This window comes from Hyaena hyaena, unplaced genomic scaffold (genome assembly GCF_003009895.1).
Source record: "Hyaena hyaena isolate Hyena2069 unplaced genomic scaffold, ASM300989v1 scaffold_280, whole genome shotgun sequence".
NCBI classification, from domain to species: Eukaryota; Metazoa; Chordata; class Mammalia; order Carnivora; family Hyaenidae; genus Hyaena; species Hyaena hyaena.
The window spans coordinates 75,620-99,424 of record NW_024080912.1 but is presented as its reverse complement, the minus strand read 5'-3'; the positions used below and the strand labels follow the sequence as shown (position 1 = coordinate 99,424).

At 56.6% G+C, this 23,805-nt stretch overlaps 1 protein-coding gene across 1 annotated transcript in view; it reads right to left on the bottom strand.

The window, feature by feature from the left end:
- Positions 1-504: 504 nt before the first annotated feature.
- Positions 505-23,805, bottom strand: part of NPTXR (neuronal pentraxin receptor) — a 29,075-nt gene continuing 5,774 nt past the window's right edge. Inside the window, exons 3-7 of the mRNA XM_039246091.1 lie at positions 23,038-23,798; positions 10,289-10,514; positions 7,758-8,005; positions 5,066-5,245; positions 505-4,726 (exon numbers count right to left, since the gene is read on the bottom strand). Coding sequence (XP_039102022.1) covers positions 4,502-4,726; positions 5,066-5,245; positions 7,758-8,005; positions 10,289-10,514; positions 23,038-23,798 — 1,640 coding nt within the window. The 3' untranslated portion in view covers positions 505-4,501. The remainder of the gene's footprint in view (positions 4,727-5,065; positions 5,246-7,757; positions 8,006-10,288; positions 10,515-23,037; positions 23,799-23,805) is intronic.

Below are 23,805 nucleotides of genomic sequence, written 5' to 3'. Positions count from 1 at the left end.
GCTGACATACAACAGTCCCTCACTCTCTGCTACCCCATCTCTCTAGGACCCGGGGGAGGCTACGCTCTGGGGGTCCAGGCAGGTGCCTCGGGCAGATCGGGTCTCAGGGAACAAGTCAGGGACCTGGTTCCCAAAACTGGGGCACGAGGTGGGGATGGGGTGTTGGGAATGAGGCCAAAGCCCAGTTATCAGAACTGGGACACTTTCCGTGTGGGACTTGTGTTCTTTACATCCTTGCTGCATAAATCCTGGGAAACGGGGTGTGTCTGCTCCTGGGAGCAGCACTATTCGTCCAAGAGGCAAAAGTGGGGTTGGGTGTGGCTGTGGGGCACCGCCGAAGCACCTGCTCTGCCTTTGGCTACTTCCCTGCTCCAAGTAGCCCCCCCGTTCCTGCCTGCCCCCCCCAGACTAGCTCCACCCTTGCTAGAAGCAGAGCCTCAGAGTAAACATTGTTTATTTTGAACATTCAAATTTACAAAAACAAAAAAGTAACAAAAACCCATGACATATCTCATACACATACACACATACACACACACACACACACACACACACACACACACGTTGCATCTCATGTCACTATGTACAAAATTGGGCAAGGAGAAGGGGGGTGGGTCACCAGGAAGGTGCACTAATTTCACAGTGTCAGACAGCTGGACACGCTCACTCACTGCTCAGCCTGGGCCCACACGAGCCCCTTCCCCACCCGGCGTGGGTGAGGTGGGATTTGGGGTATCAGGCAGCTGCGACAGAGGGGAAGAGAATGATCCCCAACTTTGGGAGGGGACCCCTTCTCCAGTCTGCTCAGGGCAAGGTGCTGGGAAATGCAGAGGAGCAGGGACTCAGTTCTTGGGGGCGGGGGTAGGGACCACTGTCAGAAAGCTGAGATCAGCTTCAGGGGTCCTGGCTGGGTGGCCCCGAGGGGCACTCACCTTCCCTGGGTCCCCACATCTTCATCTGTGAAACAAGACTTGGGCCTCTTGAAGAATCCTTCCTGCCCATGCTGTGGTCCAAGGTCATGCACAATTATGGCAAGGTGATCTGTCCCCTGGGGATGTTGATTGGGGGTACAGCGTGCCACAAAGGTGGGGAGATCTGGCAGATAAGAGCTGTGAAGCACCTGGCGCAGGGCTTAGCCCAAAGCAGGAGTCTGAGAAACATCATTTCTCCCCCTTCCCTGGTTGGGGCTCTTGGGAGACTATCTGGCTTCCTTTTCCCTTTCATTTCTCCTGGAAACTCTAGCCAGCTGCAGAAGGGCTGAGGTGGCGGGCACACTTCAGAGGCCCATGTTCTCTGAAGGGGCTGAGACCCCTCCTCTGGCCTCACCCAAGGGGACCTTGACCCTGCGGCCAGCCCATCCTGGGCCTCTGCCTTCAGCACAAACCCTGTGAGGGTAGCAAATGGGGTAAAGCATCTCTTTAGGCCAAAATCCGCTGGGAGCAACAATGCTAAGTGTTCCTCCACAGAGAGCAGGGGCGCTCATCCCTTTGGTCCTGGGTGTAACCTGTTTGGTTTGAACCCTGGACTCCATCACCTGCCAGCTGATTGACACTGGGCAGATTACTTAACCTCTCTGTGCCCCAGTTCCCTCCCTTGTATAATGGGGCCCAGAACCGTTCCAACCTACTGTGTTGCAGAGATACAGGAGATGATGCCTGTGAGGTGCTCAGCACAGCGCCTGATACTTAAGGTTGTAACAAACCCAGGCTCTGGGCACCGTCATTAGCCACAGCAGCTCAGGGACACAAGCAAGTGACATTTCTAGCTCCCCATTCCCCATCTTCTTGGCTGTGCCCAGGAGCAGCTGAACACAACCAAAACTGGAGTCCAAATGGCAGGCATTGGGCAGAGGTGAAGAACGATCAATGGACGAAGCGGGGGTGGGGACCCCAGGACTTTCATCTTCCTGGAACGGGAATGGGTACCCAGGCCACTGGCAAGTGGCCTAGACTCACAGCCTGCACCTGGACATCCCCAGCTCGTTCCTGTTCCCTCTCGAGGGCTGACCAGGGTGACTCAGCACAGGACTGAGGTCAGATGTCTCATCATGACCATGACAAAGCATAACGCACTTGGGATGATGCCTCTCTCTGGGTGGGCTCAGCGACCAAACAAGTTCTGTCACTTTCCTCCGAAGACCCTTTCTTTCCCCCAAGGCCTCCACAAAAGCTGCTTCCTTAAAAACAGTAACGGAAACGCAGTAAAGCCCAGTGCCCGTGCAATCTGAGTTCTGAATTCCGCTGTCACTGCAGCAACAGCATATGTCATGAAGAGACGCTTGACCCAACACTTGGGCTGATGTCGTTGGCTGTTACCGGGGCAACCCAGGTCTCAACAGGTTTGGGCGGAAGCAAGCCATCCTGCTTCTTCTAGGGGGAGCTGGGCTGGGGTGCCCGACGGTCTATTTGTGCTCTTGAGATGGAAACAAGGATCTGGGGGATGGAGGCCACATGTTTTGGAGAAGCCTCCACGGCAATGGCCCCACAGCCTGCAGCTCTTGCGTCATGCCTCGGGTTACAGGGTGATGGGGAGCAGAGATGGGGAACAGAAAGCGGGGTAAAAGGCACCTGTACCTGCTCGAGCCCCCGTAGCATGCAGCTGCCCAGACACCTGGTGGGGACTGGCAGAAGGGACACCCGTGTTTTCAGCTTTCCATTCCTGCCAGAGTGCCTGGGGATCACACCTGCCCTCCCCCTCCTTCTTGGCGGGACTGGATGCCAAGATGCTTCTGTGCCAGAAAGGAAGATGTTCATGTTGGAAAGCCTTCTGACCTCTCAAATGTCCATCCTCTCAGGTGAAGGCTGGACTCAAAGACACTCATGGACAGGCAGTATGGCACCGGAGGGGAAGAGCACTGAAGAGGGATTCAGAAGCCCTGGGTTCTAGTCCTGGTTCTGCCCCCACTGTGCTGTGCGATCCCGTGCAAGGCATTTGACTTCTCTGAGCTCTTCCCCATCTATACGAGCAAGAGGTCAGACTGAGAGGCTTTACTCAGCTTTTACATCCTTCTACTGTCTTGGGGGAGTTGGTGAGGACTCGGTGGGGGGGGGGACCTCGATGCCACCATCCCTTTCAGATACTCTCAAACAGGCAGGGGTGCCAGGCTGGGTGGGGGTGAAGGTGGATTGGAATCCAGAAAAGCTGGGTTTTATAATCTGTGCATGACGTTGGTCTGCCTGGCTCCCTGCCCTTGCCCTGACTCTCTGGAGCCAGCTACTGACCCTGACCCACGCCCAGCCAGATCCCATCGGCTGCCAACTCTACCTCTGGCATGTCCCCTGGCTGCTCGGCAGCTTCAGGCTTGCCCCACCCTATCCACCTCGAATCACAGACCATCTCACGTGTGATCTAGAGAGCTCTCAGAAATGACCAAAGCAAGGGCCTCGGCTCACAAATGAGGAAGGACAGCCCAGAGAGAGCAGGGACTTACAGAAGGTCACGCAGCAGGCTCGCAGCAGGGCTGGCTGGGAACCACGGGTTCCTCCTCCTCGTCCAGTGCTCTGGACTTCTTCCCTCTTTGCCCGCTTTCCTCCCTCCCTTCCCCCAGAGGCTGCAGGGCCACACAGAAGGGTTAGGTCATGTGGCTCTTCCATAGCCTGGGTCCCCAGGGCACAGCGCCTCTGCCTCAAGGTGCACCTAGCTCAGGCCGAAGTAGCCCAGGTCCTGGCCTGGGCACGGAGGAGGAGGGTGACCTGCCAGTTAGCACACATGTGGGCAGCTACAGGGGGGGACTCTGGCCTTTTGGCCTCCTAGGGTCTTGGTCCCCCAGGCTGGAGCCGGGAAAGGGAATGTCCTGGAAACTGAGGCGGGGGTGGGCCAGGCACGGAACCAACATTCAAACCACTGCACACAAAGAAACAAGGAAAGAGGAGGAAGAGAGGATGCAGGAAGCTCCATCAAGATCCTGTGGCCCCTTCATGGGCAACTGGCGGACAGATGGAGGAGGGGTGAGTCTGAGTCTCCTGTGTCTGTGTCATGCCCTTCTCAGCTGAGGGGACAGCTCTAGAGCTTGTTGTGGCCCTGGAGGGGAAGGGGCCAGGCCTGTTGCATGGGGGACAGGAGGGCAGATAGCTGCACCTGCCACTGAGATAGCGGGCCCTTCCCCCCACCCCCCTACAAGCCGGTGGGACGTGCGGTTGAGATCAGTGGAATCGGATGTGGCTGATGGGCCAGGGTGGGTGGGGGTGAGAGGCAGCTCTAGTGTGACGCCAAGAGAGGGGACAGAGCTGTGGGCACTGCTACCACCCCCACCAGGCTCTGGACTCACCCCAGGCTTGACCTGCTGGCTTGAGCTGCTTGTCCCCATCCACGTGGGGTTAGGGGTTAGCCATTGCAGGGCAGTGCATTCTGGAGGTGTAGTATGGGTGGGGGAGACAGGAGGGACAGCCAGGAGCAGGGTGGGAGGGGGAGCAGTGTGTGGATAGGCTGAGGACGGAATGTGTGCCCCCACAATAAGGTCCCCAAAACGGCAGGCAAGGGAGGGACCCTGGATGAGGGTCCCTCATGCCTTGGCCCTCCCCTTGCAGACATCAAAGGCGGCCTTTTTTGCACCCCCGAAGGCCTCCACCAGCTTGTCTTCCCAGGGAAGGACGTTGCCCAGCAGCGGCCCGGTACAGTTGGCGATGCCCAGGACCTGGGCAGGCGTCAGGGCATGGTCCCACAGGTTAAACTGGGCGATGTCACCCACGAAGGCCTGAGTGGCATCAAACCGGCCGCCCAGGGTATCCTGGGCCAAGAGAGGAGGAGAGAAAGGAGAGAGACATGGAGTGAGGCAGCGGAAAAGACAGGCTGACTCAATCAGGGCCCAGGTCCTGCAGAAGCCCCACCCCCCCTGAAAGTTCTAGTCCCATCCCCACATTTGACTCTGTCCCCAAGGCCCCAACCCCTTGGGCAGGTCTCTACTCTCTCTGGGTCTCAGTTTGCTCATCTGCAGAATGGCTAGGTCAGACTGAGTGATCACTGCTGTGCTTTTAGGGTCCCTCTACCTAACCTCTCCTTCTCAGGGGCCCTGGGTGAGTGAGGTATCTACTTAGGTCTCATGCCCCCATGCTACCCTGCACCTTACCTGCTCCTGGCCCAGGATAAGGATTCCATGTGGCTTGATGGGGTGCCAGGCGGCCAGGTTCTCACCGGAGCCCTGCAGCTCCCCATCCTGGTAGGCAGACCACAACCCGTCCCTTGTAGTCCAGGAGATGCAGATGTGGTGCCAGCCATTGTCCTTCAGGCTCAGAGGCAGCTGGGCCACCTGGACATAGGTCCCGCGACCCAGGTCAGAGGTGCTACAAGTCCCAAGGCTGGACCAGTGAGGAGGTGGGGGCAGGAGGGGGGGCGACCAGGAGACCCGTGTTCTTCTTTCTGGGGACTGGCCCAAGGCTTGACCCTCCCCTTCCTCCCAGCCCAGCATCTTTCTGTGCACTTTTTCATCTTTCCCCACAACTTAACCAGGCAGCTTCTCTTGGATCAAGAGGGACTAGTAAGTATTGGTTTTCAGGTGTTTCTAGCTAGTTTATTCACCCTCCCACAGGGGGCGGGGCGAGAGCCACATCCCACAATCTCTGAACACCTCACACGGTGCCTGGCATGCCGCTGGGCTCACGCTGGTAGTGGCGGAATGAGCCTCGGGCTCTATGGCTGGGCACTGGCACCCAGCCCTGGTTCTGCCAACCAACTGCCCATGGGACCTCGGGGAGGCTGCTCTTTCCTCCCTGGGTCTCTGTTCCTCATCTGTGAAAGGAGGAGGTCAGGCCAAAGAGTGGCAAATAGGGTGGCCACCTCTGCCTCCTCCACCCAAGCCAGAATCACGAACCTAGGCTCAGCCTCGGGATCCTTCCTACCACAGTGCCCTGGGAAGCCGCTGGTGATTGATTCGAATTGGCCCGTGAGATGAAAGGTACTTGCTGCCTGTGGATTTGGGACTCCCGGGGGGGCTCTTTCATCTCCTACGTTCTGTGAGATCACGCTTGAATACAACATTCTCCGAGGCCTACTTGTTCTGGACACTGGGGATGTGGATCTGGTCCTAGCTATAAATGAGCCTGAGTCTGCACGGAAGGGAAGAGCTTCAGGGACAATATTGTAAGACAAAATACCAGGGGCCATTTGGGAGGCACAGAGGCTGTGAAGGCCCAGAGGAAGAGGCAGGTGTGGGAACAGCAGACATAGTATTCAAACACATCTGGAAGGACAATGGATCTGACCACCCCAGCAAGTTGGGGGCACAGTAGATGCAAAGGCTAAGGGGCTGGAATAAAAGGAGAACTGAGTAATTCCTGAAGTCGACGCTCTGGACTCGAAGTTCCGGAATAGGACTGCTCAGTGCCCTGTCCAGGGTGCTGAACCCTTTCCACTGAGACCTGAGTGCCGAGGTTGAGCAGGGCCAAGGACGGCAGCCAGGGGGTGTATGAAGGGGTCACAGCAGCAGGATCTAGATGTTGTCCAGCTACCACAGGCTTCTTAGGACCTACTGGGGCCACAAGAGAAACTTCTGTCGTCTGGGCCCACCTCCTTCCTCCTCCTCTAGGACACTCATGAAAGACACCACCTGCTGAGCTGGTTTCTGATGGGTGACACCCACTCCTAGCGGCTCTATGTGGCTGTTGGCCGGTCATGAATGGGTGTGATAGGTGGTGTCTGCATTTCCAGGGGGGTCTCAGAAGACCACTATGGCTGCAAATCCCAAAGCAATATGGCAGAAAAAGGAGGATATTTGAGGGGAACGAGGGTGATAAGACACTCCCTCTCTGGCTCAGTCACCATGCCCCTGCTATACCACTCCCCCATGTCCTTGCCCTGCCCTTCAGGCAGGCCCAGGGGTAGGGGATCCAGGCATGGGGAAGATGGGTGGCCCAAGGACACAACAGTGGAGGGGTTCACAGGGGCTTCTGCAGCCCAAGACCATGAATCTTATCACCACCCCTTCACCAGCTATGTGGCCTGTGTGCAATCCTTGCCTGCTCTGAGCCTCAGCTTCTCCATGTGCAAAACTGTAAGGTAAGGGTGCCTACCTCCCCGTGCTGCTGGAGGGTGATTATCAAGAGTGATAATGTGAGTAAAGTGCTTATTAGCACTCGGCCTGGAATAATAACAACAGTAAACATGGGTCAAAGCTTGTTAAATGCTAGGCTTGCTCACAGCCCTTTACATGTATTTAAGCCACTTATTTCTCACCACAACCCTATGAGGTAGAGACTATTGTCATTACTCCTTGACAGATGAGGAAACCGAGGCACGGGGAGTGTAAGTGACCAGTCTAAGGTCATATAGCGGGTAAGCAGCAGAACAAGAATTCAAATCCAGCATTCAGGCCTGACCGTGGCATCATTCTACTCTCCTTGTGTGTGGGGGGGGGGCAGAGGAGGAAGTGGGCAAGGAGTCCACCAGCACTCCCTCCCCAGGTAGGTCCTTGGACCTCATTTGCTTCTCTCTTGGCCCAGGAGGAAGAGAGACAGCACCCTGGAACAAACGCTTCCAGCCCTGCTCCTACAGCTGGGTCACTGGGGAAGCCCCACAGGTCTCCCCTGTAAACAGACATGCCATCACTTCCAGCTCTCAGATCCAGGCCCCTCTTCAGCCAGCCCCAGGTCTGGCTTGTCTTTGTATTCCCAGAACCCAGCCTGGCACACAGTAGGCATTTCATGTGTGCTGAAGCTGCTGAGCAGAATTGAAAGGGCCCACAGGCTTGAGACCTAGCACAGTGCAGGTGCTTCTGGAAGGGTCACCCGCCCCTTTCCTCCCGCACTGCCCAGCCCCCCACTCACCTTGTCATTGATCAGCAGTTCCATGGGGTCGTGGCCCGCCTCCAGCAGCACGATTTCATTGGCCTGCCCGGGCACGGAGTAGGAGAAGGGTGTGCCCTGGCCATTGCCACCTGACCTGGACCTCAGCCACATGCAGACAGTGAAGGCGTAGAGCTCAGGCAGCGCCTTCCGCACACGGGCGTACATGTAGTTGTTGCGGATGGGGATGCTGATCTTGAAGGCATCTGGAGGGTTGTAGGCTGAGGACCCTGAGGGGGGTGGGCAAGGTGTACATAGTGGGGGTCAGTGGCCACTGACGGGATGGCCAGAGAGAATGGTGGCTACCAGTCCCTGGGCATCTGCCATGTACCAGGGGCCTTTGTGGCCTTCTCTACCCTGCCTCTGTGTTGATGGGTATGGTTAGAGCACAAGGGCTCTGGACCTGAGATCCTGAGTTCAAATCCTGCCTCCACACTTTCCAGCCATGTGACCTTCCACAAGTTCAACCTCACCTCTCTCGGCTCCAGTTTGCTCAGCAAAATGGCATAAATAAGATTTCCTCCCTCTCAGGCTTCTGTGAGGGGTGAATGGGATAAACTATGTAAAGGGCCTGGCCCAGAGTAAATTCTCGACAAATGTTAGCTATTCCATTACCATTTGTTAGAGTTCTTTGCCTGCTTATTATTTATTTTTTTGAATATTTATTTTTGAGAGAGAGAGAGGGAGAGGCAGAGAGAGAGTGAGCATGAGCTGGGGAGGAGCAGAGAGAGGGGGACCGAGAATCCAAAGCAGGCTCTGTGCCATCAGCATAGAGCCCAACGCGAGGCTTGAACTCACAGACTGTGAGATCATGACCTGAGTCAAGGTCAGGCGCTTAACCAACTGAGCTACCCAGGTGCCTCTCTTTGCCCATTTGTTTAACAAGCACTCGACAGTGCCTTCTACGTGGCAGGCACTGTCCTAAGAGCCTTTACATACACGATCTCCTTCACTCATGTGACAGCCCTATGAGGTAGACACTATTAAAATCCTCGTTTTACAGATGAGGAAACCTTGGCACAGAGGGGTTAAGTAATCTTCTCAAGACCATACAGCTAGTAAGTGGCAGACCTGGGATCTGAACAGGGTTGTCCTGGGATTCTTTGATATCCAGAGTTTCAGGGAATCTTTGCCTTAAGTATCAGAGGGCTTTCTATAGGCGTAGACTGGGGAGCCATCATCTCCAAGGGTGGGGGGTGATTCCCACCACACCCACGACTGGGGCAGGAGTTCCCCTCCTCCAGCTGGTTGTTGAGGGGGTGGCTAGAGGGTTAGGGCTGGGAATGGTGGACCCGGGTTCCCAGGTTTGGCTGGGGCTTGGGGTGAAGGCTAATGTGATGATACATCATGGTAAGCTAGCAAGGGGCTCAGTAACTGCCCCTTGAAACCCATTTCATAGATGAGTAAGTTGAGTCCCAAGAAGGGACTTGCCCACAGGCACACAGACATCCAGCCTAGTTGCCTCCCTCTTCTCTGGCCGGCAGCTGCTGGAGGGGGCATTTCCCCCAATCCTTTAGAAGACAGAGCATAGAGGGGCCAGTGGCAGAACTGAGGAGGGATTAGTTTGCCTTTATTGTCTCTGAGCTCCAGCTAGAAACCCACCAGGCCAAGCCTCGCCTTCAGCTGTGCCCCTGCTATGGCCCCTCAACTCCACAACTGACTCTCCCTCTTCCTCCAAGGGCTAGCTTGAGGCTCACCTCCTTCAAGAAGCCTCTTGGATTTCTTTCTCTTCAACTTCTGTCCCCATCTAAGCCAGTCCAAAATAATTACTCAGGATCCCCCCTGGTATCCCTAACATGTCTGTAAGCCTCTTACAGGGTGCTCCTCCCAAGATTTCAAAGATGAAAGATCTCTGAGAGCTCATAAGCCCTAAATCCCCATAATTTCAGATGAGAAAAAAATGAGGCCTGTGGAAAGGAAGCAAAATTCCAAAGTCTCAGCGCAATCCAGTGACAGCTGTGGAGCCTGGAGCCAGGTCTCCTGAGGCTCATATCTGTGGACTATCCATCACCCTGACCCCTGGGCAGTGCCAGGCCAGGCCCAGGTGTTTAACAAGTGACAAAATTTGGATTCACTGAAGGGGTGGTTAAGTGCATGGACTTTGGCATTAGACCCACTTTGAGGTCCAGATCCACACTATTCACTGGCTGTGTGACATTGGACAAGTCACTTGCCCTCTCTGAGCCTCAGTTTCCTTATCTGTGAAATGGGGATAATAACAGTACCATCCCTGCGTGGTTTGTGAAGATTAAACCAGCCGATGCGTCGAGTACTTAGCCAACTCCCAGAACATAATAAGTGCCAGAGAATGCTAACTGTTAAAAAAAATAATAATAATGATATTCCCCAATTATTCTCACCCTCTTGTGTTTTGCAGTCTCCTCCCCACCATCCCACCTAGCTTTAGCCTCTAGAGAGCATTAAAATGTTTTCAAGTGAATCTGCCACCTTGAGGACCCATCTGAGAACCCAGGCCTCGCCGGCTACGCCCTCTGCGGGGCCCCAGGACCCACCATGCTCCAGTTCGGCTACGCGGTCCTGTAGCGCATCCAGCTCCTTCTCCACTTCCTGACGTTGCCGGTGGCTGTTGTGACTGAGAGCCATGCGCTCCTTCTCCAGTGTCAGCACCTTGGCCAGCAGCTGGCCCTCCAGTTCGTCCATCTTGGAATGCAGGGTGGTAGGCACCGCAGGCGGAGGAGCTGGGGCAGCTGAGAAGTTCACACGGGTCGGGAGCTCCTGCTGCTTACAGGGCAGAAAAAAGGTGGGGGTAGGCATGTGAGGTCACTTGCAGGGAGGAAGGAAAGAGATAAGGGGCTCAGAGATGCCTACCACCCCTGGTGATTGACCCCAGATGAGCCTCAGTGTCCCCAAGTGCAAAATGGGGATGCAACACCAAATTCAAGCAACAAATGTTCAACGAAAGAGCAGGTTCTTTCCACTGTGGTGCATGATGGTAAGCTGACCTCAAGAGCACGTCAGCCTAGGGTGGGGTGGGGGGCTGGCAGTGGAGAGCTCTGAAAGCTCCCCTGGATGGTTCTACTGTTTCAAGTCAGGGTTGAGAGCCACTGCGGAGTCTTTCTTAACTGAAAGCCTGTACACTGATGGGTCCTTAAAGGAGTGGACTGTCTTAGTCTTCACTCATTCACTCACCAAGCTTCTCTAAGATGGTGTAAGGCTCTGTGTGAGCACTGGGCAGATAGATGCAGGGGCACAAACCAGGGGCTTCTGGAAGAGGGCTGCAATGGTATGCCCATGCCAGAGCAGCATGTGGTTAAAGTCATGGCTCTGGAGTCAGACAACCCAGGGCTCAAATCCAGCTCAAGAACCAATGTGCTACGCAACACTAGGCAAACGCCTCCACCTCTCTGAACCCCTGTTTCCTCACATGCAACAGAGGACAACTGTACCTATTTAGAAGGGTTGGAGATGACTAAGTAGTAAACACCAACGAACAGAGCCTGGTTATTGCAATTACTATCTAGGGCAGGGGGTTCTAAACTGGTTTCTGACACCCTCATCCTGCCTGGGGTGAGGACAAAGTGTTTAGGGTCCTCCTTTTCCTGTTAAGACCTCAGTGGGCAGGAGAATTGGGGCAGGAGCTGGGGGGGGGCTTCTCCTCTCCCTCTCCTGCTGGAGGAAGCCCCTTCTGGGGTGCAAGAAGGCAGGCGAGGCCACACGTCCAGACTCTGGGAGGGGTAGTCTCTGGCAGACATCGGGAACATCAGTAGAAAATTAATAATTCAGCGAGCTTCTAGGAGCCAAATTAGACCTTCCCTGTCCCCTTGGCTTGCTCCACACTCCCCAGGGGCCCAGGCAGTTCCCGGCTCAGTCAGCCCCGGGCCTTGCCCACAGGCTTAGCCCTAGACCTGAGCTCACTGAATTCTTCCGATTCCGTAAGTGAGCAAGCAAGTGGTGAGCGCCTACTATGGGCATAGCACGAGGTGTGGAAGAGAGAGCGGAGCGTCAGATGGACAGCCAAGAGCACAGCCTAACATTTCCCAGGTGCCCTGTGCTTCGTGGGATGGCCCCTGGCCCCTCAGCTTGGGGCAAGTACAGGAGACCCCTTGCTGGCCCCATTGGCCCCGCCCATTTGCCGGGTGAGACTGGCAGATCCCAGTGGATGGGATCTTGCTGGCCATGTGATGAGGGGATAAATGTGTCCCCCGCCTCAAAGTGCAGGGAGGGCGGGGTAAGGAGGGCAGTGCCTGAGGAGCTGGGGGCACCGACACGTGCTTCGGCCACTCCACCTCGAAAATGGGAGCAGGTGGGCTAACTTCTCTGGTGTTATTTTTCCTCATCTATAAAATGAGCACTTGGAATGCCCAGCTTGCGGAGCTGTGGTCAGGATTAAATGATGGTGGGCAGGAGAAAGGCCCAGACCAGGCCACCTTTATCCCTCACCACGTCCCACATAAGAGGGCACAGCCACCCATCCGTCTTTCTTCTGTAGTCGCCGGCTATTGGCGGGCCAGGCGGGGCTGCTGGCCGAGGGAGGTGGGCCGGAATGGATGAGCAGGTGGGCAGCGGGACGGATGAGCAGCTCCTGCGCACCTGACCCCACCCCTGTTACACTAACCTCCCATATCTGATCTGAAGGGCTCCTTCTGATTCCCCAGGTACTCCGAATCCTGACTCTGGGGTGACTAAAAACAAAGCCTCAGTTTCCCCTTCCATAAAATGGGGACAATCGGCCCTCCTCTGTCCATCCCCAGGACAGATGTAAGGATGGAAGGGTGGAAGTAACAGGCCCTCGTGGACTATGAAGGCAGAATGCAAACTGTGACCCTTGTATACATCAGCCAACGAAGAGCTCCCTACCTCCAGAAACTTCCCTTGATCATGACAGCTCATGGAGTGACAGGGCCAGCCACCCACTGCATTTAAGGGAGGTCGAACTTCCAGGAAATCTTGGGCTGAGGCACAGAGTGCAGAGAGTGCATCGAGTCTCAATGCTGGGGGAGGTGGGCAACAGCTGGGTGTTGTGGGCTCCGGCACCCTCTATCCTCAGTTTCCCTCCTTGCACGGGGCCAAGCTTGGCATGAGGGGCACACATCTGAATGAGACAGTGTGCCAGGCCCATCCTTGGCACTGCACACGTATTTACTCATCAGTCCTCACAGCCGCTCTTTTTGGTTGGTACTTTTACTGCCCCCATTTCACAGATGGGGGAACTGAGGCAGCCGTCCTTTTGAATTTTCTGCAGCAGTGGGGCCGGGCAAAGCCGACACCTCCGGCGCTCTCTAGCGAAGCGTCCTCCTCCCGCGGAGGGAGAAGGGCCTGGCAGGAAGAAACAGGACGCCTAGTACTATTACACAGACGCCGGCGGTGAGAAGCGGTGCAGGCTGAGGGAGGCGGGCGTGCAAGCTGTTCTTTTGTCGGAGCCGCCGGCAGGAAGGCCAGGGAGGAGGTGGGCTCTCCAGATCGTGTGCGGCCCCCTCCCCACCCCAGTGTCTGAATCAGAAGAACACGACTCCCCCCACTTTCCCATCTGCCGCGGGTGCAGGCTGTGTCGCGTGGGCTCCAGGCTGATGCCAGTTGGGCCCCTAGCCCAAGGTAGGGGGGAGGGATGATGATGCCATCACCCCCCACTCAGGTCCCGATGAGGCAGGAAAAGGGGGGCTCCGAGCCCACGGGCTGTTGCGCTGGGAGTCTGCGTGGGGTTTGGTGTAAGCACACAGGCCCTGAGCCAGCGCCGGGGTCCCGGTCCAGCTCTGCGCCAACGGGCTGGGCTCATTAGCGCTTGGCAAGAACGAGGCGGGCAGAGGAGTCATCCTCACCGTCACTACCGCGTGCCAGGTCCTGGCCAGGGAAGCACCGCGTGAACATTTCGCAGCCCTCTGAGCAATCTGGGGAGGTGAGGAGGCCCACACTACAGATGAAGGAACTGAGACAGCAAGGTGGAGTTTCAAGGCCCTTCTGATTCCAGAAGCTGTTCCCACTCTTCCCTCACGGTGTGGGTCTCAGGCTGCCAAGTGGGCACAATGCTGGCTGCCCCGCCTGCCAGGGGGGACCAACGGAAGAGGTTCTAGCGGCCACGAAAAGGCAGCGAGGGTCCAGCAGGCTATGTCAGACCATGGGGGAGGGGGAGGCAGCCTCACAGACGGGCCGGATGGGAGGGACCTACCTGGGCCAGGTGGCTTTGAGGTTGGGAGGATGCAGGGAAGACCCAGCCACCTTGTCCCCAGGTGGGGTCTGTTCCGTTCCTTTGGGGAGCAGAGGGAGGCAGGGTGCTGGGCCTCAGTGCACAGCTCACCCCTGCCCAGGACAGCGGCGCTGTGGGTGCGGACTCCTCACCTCCCCCCCCCGACCCCCACCCTCCACTCTTGTGTGAGTCTGTCGGGCTCAGCTTGGTCCCAGCAGCCCAGTGACCTTACGTCCAGCTGCTGTGCCTCAGTTTTCCCAGCAAAAAGGGTACGGCAATAATATCTCAGAGCATGGTAGTGATCACTAAGTGAGTTATATAATGCCCTTAGGGTAGCGCTGGCCTGTGAGGTGCTCTGAAGCATCAGTGATTATTGTTCTTACTACTTAAATGTCTCTTGAAGGGCCCCGCCCTTCTCCAACGCCAGCCATAAAGCTCTTTGTTTAATCGTTACATTGAGAGAAAAAGCAAGTCTCAGAAGACCAGTTAGATACCGTTTACATAAAGTTGCAAAGACTCTCAAAACTAGATCATGGATTTATGAAAGCAGGAAGAAACACAGGGGAGAGAGGAATGCAAATTCGGGACAGAGGTGACCCTCTGTTGGGGGCGGGCTGTCGGGGGCCGGGAGTTGGGAGGCTCTCAGGGGCACGAGCTGCTTGTAAACGTTCTATTTCTTGAGCCTGGACCCCCACCTGCATGGTGTTCTTTATACCTTTGTGTAAGCCTGAGATACTCTGCCATGATTGTCTTTTTTTTTTTTTTAACGTTTTATTTATTTCTGAGAGAGAGAGAGAGGCAGCGTGAGCAGTGGAGGGTCAGAGAGAGAGGGAGACACAGAATCTGAAACTAGCTCCAGGCTCTGAGCTTGCTGTCAGCACAGAGCCCGAGCGGGGCTCGAACCCACGAACCGCGAGATCATGACCTGAGCCGAAGTCAGCCGCCCAACCAACTGAGCCACCCAGGCGCCCCGACCGCCACGTGTCTTAAAAAACAAAAAACAAAAAACAAAAAACAGGAAAGGGATGCCTGGGTGGCTCAGTCGGTTAAATGCCCAACTCTTGGTTTCAGTTCAGGTCATGATTTCATGGTTCGTGAGTTCAAGCCCTATGTCGGGCTCCATGCTGATGGAGTGGAGCCTGCTTGGAATTCTCTCTGTGCCTCCCCTTTGTGCTCCCTCTCTCTCAAGATAAATAAATAAAAACTAAGAAAAAATAGAAAAAAAAAAAACAGGCAAAAATCCAGAAGTGGGGTCTCTGAGGGTAGAATCTAACCCTGAATCTTAATGGTAGCCTTACTTGGCTCCTCTGTCCCTCCCTAGTCCAGGCCACCGGCACCTGGGCAGCTCCTCCACTGGCCATTCTCCACACCTCAGGCGGGGTGGGGGTGGGGGGGCAGCCGCCTAACTGCAGATCCAACCTTGTTGCTTAAAATCCTTCAGTAGCTCCCTTCCCCCACTGATAAAGTCCCAGCCCCTCTGATCTCAGCCCTCACTCCCCCACCCCCTGCAGGCTACACTTCATTCCCACCTACAGTCACCAATGGCCCCCAGCTTCCTTCTCACCCCAGGGTGTACATTCTGTTCCTTCTGCTAAGAACACGCTTTCTGCTCTCACCCCACCTCCCCTAGCCAAAGCCTGCTCACCCTCCAGACTGCAGCTCTCCCCACACCTGATCTAAGATGCTCCAAAGGGAGAAGAAAGAGGGCTTCTGTGGGGAGACTGAGGGTCTTGATTCGCTCAGTCCTTCCCTCCCTCATTCATTCACCCACCCACATATGCTGTGGAGACTCCATGTCACGAGTACAGGCACGACTCACATCGAACAGGCCAGTGTTATTCTCCGGCTTTCCCCCTGGACAAGCTGCTCAACTCCTTTCCTCAACTCTAAAGTGGGGATAATGGGGCACCTGGGTGGCTCAGTCGGTTAACCCTCCGACTTCAGCTCAGGACGTGGTCTCGCGGTTCGTGAGTTCGAGTCCCGCGTTGGGCTCTGTGCTGACAGCTCGGATTCTGTGTCTCCCTCTCTCTCTGCCCTTCCCCCGCTCACGCTCTGTCTCTCTCTCTCTCTCAAAACTAAATGTTAATAAATAAAATGGGGATAATAATAGTCTCTACATTCTGGAATATAAGTAATGACAAAATGAAAGAATGTCCGTGAAGACTGGCATATGAGGGACTGATAAATGGTTTATCACCATGATCATCATTCACTACTACTGAGGGGCAGGGAAGCACAGTGAGTAGTGACTATGCGGGTGTGGGCCATGGAACCGGCTGTCAAGAAGGAAATCCCTGCTGTGTGACCTGGGCAAGGTTAACCCCTCTGAGCCTCCATTTCCTCATCTGTGAAATGGGAATCATTAATAGTTCCATGGTGCTTCTGGGACTCGGTTGGAAGGTCCCTAGAACAGGCTGGCACAGAGGGTGCCCTCTGCCTTGCCGCCTCTTCTTGAGCACCAGGTGCGGCGGGTCCAAGGGCGAATGAGCAGGGTATGGGCTGCGCTCCCAGCTGGGGGTGGGGGGGGGGTTGAGATGACTGGGGGCTGTGACAGCACAAGAACTGGGGTCAAGGTGAGTCAGGGCCGGCCTCCCAGAGGGGCCTTTGTTCTCCAGGAGCCGGCCGAGCAGGACTTTATGTCTCCACCCCACCCAGCGGCCAAGGGGCAGGAAAGTAGGCCGTGGAGGCCAGACTGGTCTTCCGTCCTGGGCTCTGAGGCCTCAGAGTACGCGACAGGACACCCTCAACCCCAGGCTCCCTTGCCTCTCTCTCCAAGTATTCCCTGTCAAGGGCTGCGTCGCCACAGAATTCTGTCCCAGGCCCTGCTCACCCACCCACTCTGGGCCCTGGCCAAACATGTGCAGCCAAGACTGGGGACCCCCTCCCCCCAGCCCATTTTAATAGAAAATCCTGGCTGTGAGCTTCGCTCCCTTCCGCTGTGCTGTGTGGCCTGGGGCAAGTCCCTCAGCCTCTCTGAGCCTCAGCTTCCCCTGGAGTCAAATGAGGGGCATGTGGGGGCACATGAGGGCTTCCACTCTGGGCTGGTCATCTCGGTCCCTGCCCCTGGGGTCCTATGGGGACTGTGCGCCCAAGATTGTCCTCGGGGGACCCCACCACATTTTCACCTGGGGAGGAGCGCCAGCCCTGTCTGACCTCTTTCCGGCTCCCACAGGCAAGGACCTCATGAAACGGCCAATAAACAGAAGAAAAGGTGCTCAGTGTCGTGAGTCTTCAGAGATGTACAAATTAAAACCACAGCAAGTTCACTCCACGCCCACCAGAACGAGGAGGGTTTTAAAAATAACCACACCAAGGGTGCCAAGCTTCACACACAGGTGGGCATGGAAATGCTTACTGCCACTTCGGCAAAGTGTTTGGCATCACCTCCTCACGCTAAGTAAATGTCTCTCCCGGGACCCAGACACCCACTCGTGAGGACGTATCCAGGAGAAACGAGGGCTTTTCGCCACCAAAACATGTCACAAGAATGTTCACGGCAGCCTTGTGTGTAATAACCCAAATGCCCATCTGCAGGGGAAGGGTGGGTAAATGTAGGTGAACCCGTTCATCAAAACGCTACCCAGCATGGAAAAAATCGCAAGCTGCTGCCAACTGCCCCAAGATCAAATGGCAGCCATCACGGACAACACAAGCGCCAGACATAAAGGGGTGCGGCACTCTGGGGACATAGGGATTTGAGGGGTCCCAGAAGAGACACCGGAAATGTCCTGTTCTCGATCTGATTACGTAGGGATGCATCCATACATAAGCTTCCGTTGAGCTGTACACCTAAGATTTGTGTGTTTCACTAGTAAGACATCTGGGCTCATAATCTTGAGTATAAGATATACTTAAAAAAAAAAAAAATCCACAGGAAGGGCTTCCTCCCCTGGGGCCTGGCTTGCCAGAGATGGGAGCTGCGAGGGCACAGGGCAAGCCGGCTCCTCGGGGCGCTGTGCACACCCCTCCCATCTGACAGATGGGGAATCGGAGAGAAGAAGGAATTTTCTGAGGTCACAGCGAACAGGTGGCAGAACCGGGGTTTATAACACGACGGTGTCTTGCTAGACAAAGGTGTGACACAGCAGGGGGAGGGGTTAAGGACTGCAGTGCGAGGGTACCACCTGGAGAGGGAGGGCAGCCACAGGGGCCATCAGGGGCTGCGGGTGGCTGCTGGGCACTGAGGACCCAGATCCTCAGACGCAAGGCCGATGGGCAGAACTTCTCTGGCTGCAGTGCGCCAGCCCCCTGCCCTGCCAAAGAGGTAGGGTCGGGGGAACCAGCCCTCACAGAGCAGACAGAAGCTGCCAGAACGGGCGGCAGTGTAAGAAAAAAGCAAAAGCTACCAACGGACTTTAGAAAAGGCACCAGTAGCTTTTCTGAGGCGCTGGTTTACCTGCAGATTTCCCTCAGAAACTGGAGGCCTGGGAGCGGGTGGGTCGGGGCTCGGTGAGGGCCACACACACACACACACACACACACACACACACACACACAATTTCTAAGCAGGAGGCATTGAGCCCAAAGGGCCGGGACCAAATCCAGCCCCTCCTCCCACCCACTTTACAGATTAGAAAACTGAAAAAAAAAAAACAAAACAGAGAGGGAAGTAAAGAGTTTAAAGTCACAAGCAAGAAAAACTCCACTTTATGCCGCCAGCCATACTGCTTCGGAGCATATTTAGAGCCGAAAGGTGTTTTGCGAACATCTGGCCCGCGATATCTTTTCATGGTGCGGAAGAGGAAGCCAGGGCGTGGGGGTGGGGTGGGGGGGTTCTGGTTCTGGTTCCTCCGTCCTTATCTGTAAGATGGGAACGTACACAGCCCACTTCACAGGGCTGAAGACTGAATAAGCCAATCAACGTTGTTACTGTCATTTATTATTAGCAAAACTGCCACATGAGCCTTCTGATGGTCCTGCCAGCCAGCAGGTCAAGCCTTTGTGGACTGGCCCTCATCACTGTTGCTCTCCGTGCACAGACACAGAAATGGTCCAAGGCACCATCCAGCAAGAGGCCCTGCCCCCCCCAACCCCCCCCCCCCATCTCTCCCTCTTCTGAAAGTAGGTTAGGTCTGACCTCTCCAGAAGGATCTGGAGAAAATGATGAAGACTAAGGAAGGGCTCTGGAACCAGACACTGACTGGCTCCACCGTTGTGTGACCTTGGGCCGATTTCTTAACCACTCTGAACATTGGTTTCCTCCTCTGTAAAAGGGGGATAAAATGGTTACCTCCCTTATGGAGATTCAGTGAGGATTAAACGAGCTAATGCACAGTGCCCGACACACGGTAAGTGCTCTGTAGGCATGAGCTATAATGTTATCAAGGCCAGGGTCCCCTGTGACCATGGCCAGGGTGCTCCTTACCCCCATCTTCCCACTCCAAGTTGGAGGCAGGGAACAAGCTGGCCAGACCAGCTGAAGGATACGGTTCATGTCAAAGAACTGCTGATGGAATCAATCTTAAAGCTTCATTTTCCACATACGTTAAATTAATGCAAACAAGGGACTTGAAACATGCATGTGTGGCTGGTTCAACCCTTTTGGAAAGTGGTTCTTGGCCGCAGCCATACGAAATCAATATCCTCTGACCCAGTAATACCTCTCCTGGGAATTTAGCCTAAAGAAATAATTCAACAGACTTAAAAAGAAAAAAAAAAAACCTATCTGCATGAAATTGATCCTGCAATGAGCATCTAGAAGCACAATAATTAGGAACAACCGACATCTCCAGTAACAAGAGATAGGCAGGGGATGGATGGGTGGTGGAGCCAGAGATGGATTCTGGCACGTTACTGCCATCATTAAAATGGTAATTACCAGCAACTGGTAATTCTGGAGCAATGTCTACATCTGGATAAAGGACCAGAAGGGGCTGCAAAAACGGATAAAATGGCGGAATGAAATGCGATTTTCCCCCCCAAAACACATTTTGACTTTTTTCAATTAACAGCGACAACAATAACAACAGAAATAAGAACACAGGAAAGGCAAGGAATTTCTCCTAAGCTCTCAAACGTGGCTCTCACTTGAGGCCACAGGGAGAGGCTGGGCCAGGGTGACCTCCCCTCCCCTTTGGTAGAAGGCTGGTGGGGTGAGGGAGGGGGGGATACAGAGGCCTGCCAGGTGGGGACAGGCAGGGATGTGCAGAGGGCTATGGGAGCAGGGATGGGGGTAGGAAAAGGAAAGTGTGCAATCAGGGAGGGCCTCTGGGAGGAGGTGTCCTAAGAGCAGACTCTTAGATGATGAGTATGGATACTCTAGGGGTAATCTGGGCAGAGGCAAGAAGGAAGTGGGAGATGGGCCAGCTCTGTAATGAGAGCCTAGGAGCAGGCTGAGGGGTTTGCACCAAGAGGAAGCGCCATGATTGGCTTAAGGAAGATCTCTGGGGCTTAAGGAAGATGGATGGAGGGGTGTGCCTGGGGGTGGGAGACAATGAAGCAGGCTGCTGCAAGCATCCAGAGAGGTGAGGTCCCCAGGAAGGAGGAGGGCAGAGGAGGAGCTAACCGCGGCTTATCAGAGCACCCCTGGAAAGCAGGTTGGCAGAGGACCGAGACCAGGTTGGGGGACCATGAGGGCAGGGGGCTGGTGTGATGTCCAGAGGAGGTGCTCAGGAAGCAGTTGGATCCATCGGTCTGGAGCTCGGGAAAGAAACCTGGGCTGGGCGAAGTTGGCTGGGTGTTGGGAGCCCCGGGGTGTGGTTGAATTCACCCAGGGAAAGTGAGAGGAGACCCAGGGGGCAGGCAACCAATAAGGGAGGAGGACCCCGAAAGGGGACACAGAAGCAGAGAGGGAGGAGGAGCAGGTAAGAGGTGTCTAGAAGCCCAGGGCATGGAGATCTTTAGGAGGGAACGATCACTGGGGTCAGATGTTGGCGCTGCGCTCAACAACATAAGGGCAGAATCGTCCCCGTTCAATTGATCAGCTGGAGTGACGGCCCCAGAGCACTTTCAGTGAGCTGTAAAAGGAGAGAGGTGAGTGGCGAGAAAATAGGCCCTGAGGATCTGCGGGCACGCTTTTGAGGATCTTGGACGAAGAAGAGGGGAGGAAGATGACAGTAGCTAAGAAGAGCACACGGTGCCGCCAAGATCAGTAGTCTGACCCCACAACTGGCAGCGTCCAGACCCCAGCGCCTCCCAAAGACCCCAGAGAGACTGTCTCTGGCTGCTGCCATGCTCAGAAAGCAGATCTGGTGGGCAAGCAGACCCCCGCCTCTCTCCCTCCATGCCCACCACACTCAGAAAGCAGGAGGGCGGTGTGCAGAGGGAAGCCAGGGCTCTCCCAGCCCGGGGAAGCTGATCTGGTGCCAAATCCCAGGCGCCAGGATCCCCACCCCCGCCCCCAACCTCAGCAGGCTAAGTGGAGGGGAGCCCACTCTGCCAAATGCACAGGTGCTGGGGGAACAGGTCCAGGGCAAGCCCCGCCCCGCCAGCCCCAGGCGTGGGAGGAACCACGGAGCCATCTGGGTGTGGAGGCAGGGGCCCGGGCAGGCCAGAGGAAGTTTATCGAAAACCGAATCTTTTTTTTTTTTTTTCTACATTAACAAAGTCTTTTTCCTAAAAGGTGGGGGGGGGGGGGGGGGGGGCTGTTCCCATTTTGATCTTTGGCTACTTAAAAAATTAGCAATATGCTAGCCTAATGATAAAAACACTCAAATTGATGGAGCACATTTCCTCCAGACACTGTTCTGGGCCGTTCACAAAGATTAACTCACTTACTCTTCCTAAAGCCCTGACGAAGTAGGTGTTTATCATTGTCCCCGTTTCACAGGTGAGGACACTGAGGCTCCCCTTCATGGTTGAATGTCAGCGTTTCTCCGATTACCTTCCTGCTCTTGGCTCTCGCATCCTAGAAATGTCCCAGAGGCGGAGGCGGGTAGGAAGAGGGGATGTGGGCCTGATAAGCCTCTGGGACTTTCCTCCTTCCCCTGTCACTCACCTTAGGAGGGCCCTGAGCCCCGGGTGTCTCACCAGGAGACTGAGAGGGCTGGCTGTGATGGCCTGGCTGCACTGTGACACCCCGCGAGGCGGGCGCTGACCCCAGCACGGACTCCCTGGCGGGTCACTGGGCCACGGCCATGGCCAGCCTTCCACACAGGCATCATTTGTGCTGCTGGGCCAGAGGCTGATCTATGGGAGCCACGAAGTGGGGGGAGTCCCTACTCTCCCTTCCTTCCAGCCTCTCCTCCCTCTGCCTTGGCCAGGTGCACTCGGTCAGGGGAAAATATTAAAGGAGCCTTTGGCCTCTTTCCACAGACTCCGTTTTGTTGCTAACCCCCTCCCCTGCAATCTGGAAATCACGGAGGGCTGCCGGTGGTCAGTGTCTTGCAGCTGTGTGCCCAGCTCCCCCTCGGGGGGGGGGGGTAGGCAAATGGGTTTTCACAGGGAGGCAGGAGTCTGGAGACTTCAGATGAGAAACCACTGGCCGGGGATCACACCGCAGCCGCAGCCGAGAGCAGACTCCCTTTGTTAGATCCCTCGCGTCTGACCTGAGCCAGGGACCGCCGGAAAGGCTGTGTGGACCAGGGAGTCGGAAGGAGAGGCTATTCTCCGCTCAGTCCCCACCCCAGAGCAGCTGGCTTCCAGGTATTGGAGGCTAAGGCCAGCGCTATCCAAGTTCCGGCTCTTGGGTCCGCGGTCTGAGCCGGGGCGGGCGGGGGACATGGGGATGGGGAGCAGCGCTGAGGGGCAGCCGGATTTGGCTTACGGACACGCCCTTCTCTGCTCTTCAGCAGGACAGCAGGTTCCCGAGCCCCCCCCCGACAGCGCTTCCTATCTCCTGACCACGGGAAGTGAGCGGGACTGGTCCTGCTCTGGGGGTGTCTGGAAGAAAGAAATGAAACGGGCATTTAAGGAGGTCCTAGTATGTGCTGAGCATTTTCACATACCTACATTTTACTAAACCCTCGCTACAAGTGGGCACTCACGCCCATTTCACAGATGTCCAAACCGAGGCTTACGGCAGTGGTGCCTGGAGAAAAGGGGAGGGGAACGCGCCTTTGGCGCGCGCCCCCCGCGCCTCGGTCTCGGCGTCGGCCACCGCCAGCCTCCCCTTTCCGCCGCGGGCCGCCCGCGAGCCGCCCCTCCCACCCCCGCCCGCCCCCGACGGCGCGCGGCTCTCACCTCGATGCGGTCCAGGCGGTCCCGGAGGGCCCGCACGGCGTCCTCCAGCTCGAGGATGAGCGCCGGCGAGTCCCAGGGCCCGTCGGCCATGGCGTCGCGGCGGGGCCCGGCGTCCTGGAGGCCGCGCGGCAGGCCGCTCTCGCAGCGGCCCAGCTTGCCGGTGAGCTCGCGGATGGTGTCCTGGTCGGCGCGGATGCGCGCCTCCTGCTGCAGCGCCGTCTGGCGCAGCTGCTCGGCGGTGCTCTGCAGCAGCAGCAGCTCCTCGCGCTCGCCGGCCGCCGCGTCGCCCTGCTCGGCCCCCGACGACGGGCAGGCGGCCGCCAGCGGCGTGCACAGGAAGCGGCTGAAGAGGGGCGCGGGCGGCAGCGGGTGCGCGCTGGCCGCCGGCGCCCCGGGCAGCGCGGGGGGCCCGGCCGAGCCGCCCGCGCCGTGCAGCGCGCTCAGGCTGCGCTGCGGGCCCGGGGACGCGGCGGCGGCGGCGCCGGCCGAGGCGGCCGAGGCGTTGTCGGCGCCGCCGGGCAGCGCCCGCGCCGGGCTGGCCGCCAGGGGCACGCTGGCGATGATGCAGATGACGGCACCGAGGAACGCCAGCATGCCCGCGGCCAGCAGCACGGCCAGGAACTTCAGCGTGAGGCGGGCGGCGGGGGCGCCCGAGGCCCCCCGGCAGACGCGGCGGCGGGGTCGGGGCGCGGGGCCCGGGCGCGCGGGGCAGAGCGGGAGCCGGAGCCGGAGCTGTTGCCGCGGCCGCTGCTGCCGCCGCTCTGAGCC